The following is an 8,618-nucleotide window of genomic DNA, read 5'->3' as shown; positions in this document are numbered from 1 at the left end:
GATTATGAATAGGTGTCCACATTTAATTTCTTTTAATGAAGATGAAAAAACAAATAAAAAAGTGTTAGTGCTGTGGGGCTAGCTGCCAGACCAGTGTCTGGATTATGGCCCGTTTAGGGAGCCCAGCTAATTGGAAGCTTTAGCAAAGGCAACAGAGGCTTGCGAATTCAGGCATGTGCCCCACAAGCTCTAACCAGGCTGTGGTTAAGAGGCACTGATGCAGTAGTGAAACAATCTTTTGTCTTTCCTTGTCCCACCAATATGAGAATGAAATGAAAACTGGTTGACACTGTCCTTCAATTCAGGCTCTTTTAACATGAACTTTTTTCCAACTATAGTAGTCGTGCTTTTAACTGAACGTAAAGGTGTATATATTGAGTACTACTTTTGTAGGATGCAAGCAATGTTTTGGATGGCTACAAATGAGTGTGCTTGGAAAAAATACACTTTAAAAATTGTGTCATTAACATTTTCTTCCTGCTTGTCATGTTTGGGTAGTATTTGGTGGTTCTAATTAAAGCTCTTTAGCTTTGCAGCCAAATGCTGGTATAATACAGACATGCTGGGGCCAGATGGTAAATGAAGTTTTTAATGTTAAATTACATATTTTGGAGGTCTGGATGGAATTGAGAATCCTCATCCTAATGGTTTCACATCTTCCTACCATGGAATGCAAGATGGCATAAAAATAACATAACAAAGAAAGCAACAACAACATTGTCTAGTTTGTTCCAAGACCAGACCAGTTCAATGGCAATCAAACTCTGCTTTAAAGAAATTGTGAAGTATTGCTAGAATGCCCCTAGATATGTACTTGTTAGAAGCAGAGCTGGAATCAGGGCTCTTAGAGCTCACTGTCTCTACAGTGGGAACAATGTTAATGCCTGCCTAATGAAGAAAAATGTGATCAGTAAAAGCATCTTTTAGTTGATTCAAAATTCTGAATTCTGTTCCTGCAGTACAGAAAATACAACCAGAAACATATTTGTGTTTGGTTTTAAGGTGCAGAACATTCTGTTAATTCAAATACTAAAATCATAATGTTCAGCTGCTGTAAATGGTTGTCTCTGGGACAGCTCTGTTCTCTTACTGTGGAATCATTCCTAGTGGAAATGAAGTTAAAATTAAGTTGAAATTACATGGATTTGACAATCTTGTTTTCCTTGGGTGCAGGGGGAACATGCTGAAAATGGAAAGACCTCTGAATCTATATCACGTTGATGTAAAATGGTATACTGCAGAGTGCTGCTGTACTTCTAAAGACAGCTGAGAAAACTGAACTGCACAGAAATCACACACTGTGTGCTTCTGGAAATGGTTTTTGTTTTTAACATAGGCTATTCAGACATACAATTATCTGTCCCCCACCCCCTTTTTTGGTTTTGTGCAAACAGGCTGCAAAGGACTTGGTTTTTTCCCCATCTGCCAGGGTTTTCTGCTGGCTCAGTATATCCTCACACTAATGGAAAATGGTATCTTCCTTCCAAAACAGTTTTTAAGGATAAAGTTTTACTTGTGCCAGAATTTTAGGAGTGCTTTTTTTTTCTTTTTTCCTTTTCCATCATTTTCCTAATGATGCTTAATTAATTCTGCTGACTGGTTTTAATAGAATACATTTTAGTTGTTTCTCACGGTAACAGCCAGGCAGACGAGGGGGGTAACTGGAGAATTAGAAGCATTAAAACTCAGCCCAAAGCAAGAAAAAAAAAACAATCCACCAGAGAATCGGTTTTTATTTTAGATTTTTCTCAGTTCTACACGTTTTACTCGGCGACCAGAGAGCTCTGGGGAAGCCGCCTCCAGCGCCGTAACGCAGAGCGTGTACTCACTCCTCTGGGAAGGCAGAGAGGGGACAGGAGCGGGGCTTTCGCGGGTGCCTCCGCAGGAAGCCAAAAGCTCTGAGTGCGCAACAGGAGACTTACCCCGTTCCAGGGAGGCAGGGAAGCACCCTCCTCTGCTTTCCCTTCCTCTGCCCGACAGGACTGCGCGTTCCTTCTGCGGCAGGAATTCGCGACCCCTTTTGAAGCAGCGAGCCCCATCTCTTGGATCGGATGGAGGTATCGATCCGGGTACCGGCGTACAGAACCGTGCAGCGCGCCCGTGGCTCCACAGCGCCGGCGGGACCCGAGATGTCACCGCCGACTCTGCGCTGCCCTCTGAGAAACGAGCTCTTCCGAGCGCTGCCTGAGGCTGCAGGAGCCTCGGGCGCGTGTCGCCGGGACCGCGTTCGCGCTGGGGGAAAGGCGCTGCAGGCAAATCGCGGGGCCAAGCAGCCGGGCGCAAGGGGAAGACGGCGGCGATCCCGCCACGGCGAGCCCAGAAGACACCTCTGATTCCAGCCGTTGACATGACGTGACGCCCCGTGGCGCGGGGATGCCGCCAGCCCACGGAACGCTGTCGGACACCGGCCACTCACCGGCGCCGGGGCATAACAACCAGAGCGGCGCGGCGGAGGTACCGCAGCGCCCGCGCCGAAGCGCTCCGGCGGCCGCCTTCAGGTAAGATCCCCGGGGCGAGAACCGGAGGGGGGTTCAAGGCTCCGTGAGTGCCTGGCCGCAGCAGCGCCTTCCTCCCTCCTTCTTTCCGTCCCCAGCCGGAGCCTGTGCCGGGCCGGGAAGGCTCCTCTCGGCGTCCTGCGCAGCCGGCGTGAGGCAGCAACAACCACCGGCTGCTCTCCGGCGTGCGTGGAAACGGAAGTCCGCGCTTGCCCGCCTTCGCATAACGCGCGGCGGAGCCGGCGACAGACTCGTACCCCAGAAGAGGTTAAACCCCCCACCCCCCCAAAACGCCTCCGCCGCCCCGCAAGGCGAGAGCGCCGAGCTCGCCGCCGCTGCAGGTGGCGCCAGCGCCCCGGCTCCGGCGGGGCGGGGAGGAAGCGCGCTCCTTCCCGCGGGGGGCGCTCGCTGGTCGCGGCCGCTCACGTGGGGCGGCCGTTTCCGGGCAGGTTCTCGGGGGCGGAAGGGGGCTCGCGCTGCCGCGTGGTTGGTGAGTGACGGGCGCGGGGGACCTGGCGGCGCCGTCGCCTGGCGGGAGGAGGCGGAGGCGCCCGGCCCGGCTCGGCCCTGCCTCGCCCACCGCTGCCCGCGGGCGCGGCTGGGGGGCCGCCCGGCTGGCCCTGCCCTGCGCTAACGGCCGCCTTTTGTGTGACCCACCCCCTTCCCCTACGTTCTTGCGCAGGGCGGCGGGAAAGCGTGAGCACAGCCGCGGGCGTGCCGGTCCCTGCAAGCCGGCGGCCCCGGGCGCCGCCGTCGTTCGCGACCCCTGCCCCGCTTCCCCCGTGGTTTGTCTGCCGCCGCTCGCCCGGCCGGCGGCTTCCCTGGGCCGCTGCACCCGCCTCCTCGCCCTGCCGTTGGCGGAGCCCGGCGCGGCTGCGGGAGCTCCCGGGAGCCGAACTCGCGGCCTCCCCGCCGGGAGCCCCGGCGCCGGGCGGGCACTAACGCGCTCAATTTAAACGCCTCGTAGAGCGACTGGAGCGAAGCGGCTTTTCGGGACCCGGCCAGAAGATGTCCCGGGACGGCCAGGAAGGGTGTTTAACGGCCTAGACCTACGGGAGGAACCGCCGCCTCCGCTCCGGCAGCGCGTTGGCTTTGGGGTATGGCGTTCGCGGCGGTTTTTGGTTGCTCGGTTGTGGGGTGACTGGGGCCGCCGCCCGGCGCGGGAGCCTCCGCAAGTTAATTGCGAGTAAGTATTGCCCGTCGCTGGGGGAGAGCTCGCCCGCCTGGGGAGCCTCTTACCAGATGAGGCGAGCCGGGGCTTGTTCCTCGCCTTGGGGTGCCCGGGGGTTTTCCTGCTGGCTGGAGCCGGCAGGTAGCGGGGCTCCCCGGGGGTGCTGCCTCAGGGCCGCCCGGGAGCGAGTCACAGGTGAAGAAACCGCCCCTTCTTTTGGCTCCGTTTCCCGAAGCCCGCTGTTGGGGTCGGCCGAAGGGACGGCGCCTGAGGTAGCCTCTGGGAAGTGCTGCTGCTGCTGCTGGGTGCAGCTTTGCGTTCGGGGACGCTGGTATCGATTTGGGGCTGTTGTAATGGTTCTGCTGGTAAAGCTGTGTTAGCGCAGGAGCGGTTTAGGTGCACTTAGCGTGGCCCGGAGGGAGTGAGGCCGAGTGGGCGTAGAGGTAAGCAGCTGCTCCGGCGAGGAGTTGCACTGAAGTATCTGCATGACTCCACAGGCTGTACGCGGTTTAGCTCCAGGGCTCAGGAGGTGTAGGCACTGCGGTGTTTTGGTGGCTTCGGTTTTGGGACCGTTTTATCTCAGATTGAGCACGGTAATTGCGTGTGATTTAGAAATCTGCACGTTTAGATGGGCAGTAAACTCTTTCCAGAGCGTGCAGTGCAGAGTAAACTCTTTTCTTTTTTTTTAGTATGAGAAAATATATTTTATAATCCTCCTTTAAAACTCTCTGGCTGCCCAGAGAGGTGGTGGGTGCTCCATCCCTGGTGGTGTTCAGGGCCAGGTTGGATGGGGCCCTGGGCAACCTTGTGTAGATCCAGGCCTGGAGGTTGGTGGCCCTGCCTGTGGCAGGGGGGTTGGAACTGGATGATCCTTGGGGTGCCTTCCAACTCAGACCATTCTATCATACTTTAAAATTACTTACTTGACTTTGTTCAGGTATGTGTACACCTGTGTTGTACTGTTCTTGACACTAATTGGATGCCAAGCATTTCATCTGTAGCCTTCCTAAATATATATAAGCATATAAAAGAAGCTTTCTGAATGGAAAGCACGTTCACATCAAACGCTTCTAGTTATTTCTTTACGTCTTGCAATCAAGTAGTGGAAGTCTTGTAATTCTCTCTTGATGCATATGGTAAAAATCAAAAGCTTATAAAGCCATGGTTGTTATACTTGGACAGTAAAGGACCTTTTTATTTTGGCACCAAACCCTGCATTTTTCTAAAAGCCTTTTCAGTTGTTGGGTTACTTAACACTAAATTTACAGCTCAGTTAAAAAGCCATTGAATCGGTAGATGTTTCAAGCTAGCGTATGAAAAGCAGGAATTAAGTTGTAGTCAAATGTTTGTATAGTCACCTCTTTAAATTGTTTTAAAATAATAGACAATGGCACTTGGATTTAAAACATTCTTTAATGATTTCCTGATGACTGATGCGTAAATGAAATAGTGTGATAGAGGGAAACTTTACATTCTTAAGTCTATTGGGGAAAATCAGCTGTGGAAGTCTGTTTTCTAGAGTTAATGATGATCACATCCACCATCAAAGAATCATATTTTTGGTATTTTACTTATAAATTTCAAGGTTTAGTCAACTGTGCTTTCTTTTTTTTTTTTTCTAGTTTAGTCTTTAGAATTCAAACATTGTATTTGCAACTTTTTTGCATGGTTTAGATATTAAAAATTTACAAAACCTAGAGTAGTTTGGGAGAGAGAAGAAACAAAGAGTTCATGTACCTGATTGTATGGACCTTATGTGATGTACAGTGAGATCTGGAAGTATTCAGATTTCCAGCTCTGTTACCTGTCATCATTAGAAAGTTGTGAGGTGTAAAACCTCAGTATCATAATGGCTTTGTGCCTGTCTCTCCCTTCACACCCCCTCCTTTTAAATTGTAAGTAACTTGTAGAAGCACTTTTAAAAGCCATTAGACCATGGATTCATGGTTTTAATTAAGAGATGTTGTGGTACAATTTGTATGTGAATATTGAGTGTTGTGACATCAACTTCTGGAGTCCTGTTATCAACGATTTAGAAGCGTGGAGGGAAGGAAGATAAAGGAGGTTTGTAGTGTTTGTTGGTTTGTGCATGTGGTGTGTGTTTGTTTGAAATCTGGTAGAAGTAAGAGTACTTGATTCAGTACAGATGAATCAAAGCCAAAAGGTGGTTCAGGCACTGCAGAGTGGGTTTTAGTTTGTTTTGCTTACTGTATATCTGTGCTAGTAGGTCTGTATGGCTGACTTCTAACAGAATATTTTCTGGACACTGAAGGAACAGCTGTAGTCTATCTGTCCATCTGTATGTCTGTTTAGCCTAGCATCTTGTCTCAGAAGCAGACACTATTTTATGCATAGGAAAAGGCATAAAACCAGCAGTCTCCATAAGGAATTTCTGCTCTTTGGTGGAAAAATAGAGAGTCAAGTATGCAAAAAAATTCCTTCATTGGCAGGAACTATTTAAAACAAAACAAACCCAACAACTTCATCTGATAAAGCAGTGGACGATGCACATACTTAAGTGATCTTTCTCAGTAAAGTAGTTCTCAGAGCAAGGACAACCCAAGGAGCAGCAGAATGTTTTCTGGACACTGAAAGAACAGCTGTACTGTATCAGTCTCTGTTTAGTCTAACATCTTGTCTCAGTAGTGGACATTAGTTTATGCATAGGTAAAAGCATAAAACCAGTAGGCTTCTTTAGGAATTTGCTGCTCTTTGGTGGAAAAAAATATTTGCTTGTAGTGCATTTAATCAAATTGAAACTCTGAATATCTTTTTGCAGAAAATCAGAATGACTAAAAAAAGGAAACATCAAGAAGATTTCCAGAAAGTGAAATTAAAAGTTGGGAAAAAAAAGCCTAAACTAGAGAATGCAACAGATACTACCTTCAAAACAAAGGCCATACAAATTCCTGAGCAGCTTAAAGAAGATGGAGTGCTTCCTACACAAAATAGAAAACTTAACATTAAGGTATTCTGTGATGTTACGCTCTGAAATGGCAGAAGATGATTTGTCATTTAGCTGTTTACTGTGTTTGCTGGAGTTTGGGAAGAGAGGGTTTGTTTGGAAAAGAACTGACTTAAAACCCAGCAGAGTATCTGAACATAGCCTCTCCGTCCCTGACAGAAAGTTGACCCATGATTTTAGTAAATTGCTGGACCAGCATATGCATAACCCATGGGAAAGGTTTTCAGAGGTGCAAAACCTAAGTTTGCGTGCTTAAGTACCTAGAATTAACATTCATGTTTTAAAAGGCTTGGGTTGCAATTTAAGGACAGGGTTTTAAAAAGTAAGACTTCCTGAGATAAGATTTTTTGAAAATTTTGTATTTTTGGGGGTGGTGGCTCTGCTTTCCTTCTGTTCTGCTGTCTCCTTATCCCTGCAGCTCTCTGCTTAAACCAGTGAAGGGGCTTGAGACAGAGGTTTCATAGCTTTTGAGAACAAGCATGAGAGGCCTTATTTTTGGTCATCCCTTTGAGTCAGTAGGGTTGGGCATAAATTGAAGAGTGAGGATTATCTAATTACCTGAAGGGCAAGTCATGGTATCTTGTTTTTCCTGTCCTTGAATTTTGATGATTTGTTCATTGTTATGTTTAAACCTGTATTTGTTCTGAACATAACATTGTGAGAGTAGATCTTGTAATTCTGAAAGAAAAGCTTGCTTGGAATAGGTGGAGAGGTTTAAAGAGCTTAAAGTAATCATGTTAGAAGTGTATGTGTTTGTTTCCTTTCAGGATCTGCTTTCACAGATGCATCACTATAGTCCCGGGGTGAAGCATAATGCACTTCTTGGGCTCAAAGATCTCCTGTCTCAGTATCCATTTGTAATTGATGCACACCTTTCGAATATAATAAGTGAGGTGGCAGCTGTGTTTACAGACAAAGATTCTGGTGTCAGAGGAGCAGCTGTTCACCTGCTGCAATTCTTGGCTTCCAGAATAAGAGCCGAACAGATTGCTCCATTTTTCCCTTTGGTAAGTGCCCATCTTTCCAGTGCCATGACTCATATCAGTGAGGGGATTCAGGAAGATTCATTGAAAGTCTTGGACGTGTTATTGGAAGCATACCCAGCTCTTCTCACAGACCGCAGCAGTATATTGTTGAAGAATTTTGTAGAGCTTATTTCTCACCAGCAACTGTCAAAAAGACTGAAAAGCAACAGAGAGAAACTTTCCTGGATGCTCTCTGTTAACCCAAATCGCAGAATAACTTCTCAGCAGTGGAGGTTGAATGTACTTACCAGGCTCAAGAAGTTTCTCCAAGCAGTAGTAGATGGATCCAGTGAAAAAGAGGACGAAGGGCTTCAAGAACAAAAGGACAGCCCTTGTTCTGTGAGGAACCCAATATGTGTAAGTTGGAAGGTCCATGCAAATAATCAGCAACATATACAACTGTTTGAAAATGGTGGCTTACGACCAAAGATCAACTCATCGTTTAGACTGAGGTGAGAAAATGTTAACTGATTTGGGAACTCATGCCAACTGTGTGGTCACAGTGTTAGTCTGGGGTTTGTTGCTGTTGAAGACAACTATTACACTTTCATTGTGTGATTGTCCCTTAGCCATACTTCAGGTTGTGTAGTATGATGTGCAGTCATACTGCAGTAGCTTGAAAACAGGGAAATAGCAGGTAACCAACTGTGCTATACATATCATGAACTTCCCCATTATCAAATAAAAGCTTTATTTTATGCTTTCATGGTAATTTTGGAAGACCAGCGCTCTCAGGGTTTTTTGGAATGCAGATGGATTGTTACAGGTTGTTGCAGGGTATCAAACAGACCTGGAGGCAAGCAAGCGAACTTCTTTACGTGAAACATGTGCTTGTTTCTCACATGGTGATAATGAATTTTACTCAGATTTTGTGTTTGCCTTCAAGAGTCCATCATAAGCTTAGGAGTGTATTTTCTTTGACTATAGCCCCTTTTAAAAAGGGCAGCATGTTAAGATGTGTC

At 47.5% G+C, this 8,618-nt stretch overlaps 1 protein-coding gene across 1 annotated transcript in view; it reads left to right on the top strand.

The window, feature by feature from the left end:
• The first annotated feature begins 3,534 nt into the window (after positions 1-3,534).
• The window catches only part of TEX10 (testis expressed 10), a 62,630-nt gene continuing 57,546 nt past the window's right edge, over positions 3,535-8,618 (top strand). Inside the window, exons 1-3 of the mRNA XM_084260054.1 lie at positions 3,535-3,592; positions 6,446-6,634; positions 7,399-8,108. Coding sequence (XP_084116180.1) covers positions 6,455-6,634; positions 7,399-8,108 — 890 coding nt within the window. The 5' untranslated portion in view covers positions 3,535-3,592; positions 6,446-6,454. The remainder of the gene's footprint in view (positions 3,593-6,445; positions 6,635-7,398; positions 8,109-8,618) is intronic.

Source organism: Gallinula chloropus, assembly GCF_964237585.1.
Source record: "Gallinula chloropus genome assembly, chromosome: 2".
Taxonomy (NCBI): Eukaryota; Metazoa; Chordata; class Aves; order Gruiformes; family Rallidae; genus Gallinula; species Gallinula chloropus.
Note: the sequence above shows the minus strand (reverse complement) of the source record. Positions and strands in the feature narration are given on the sequence as shown.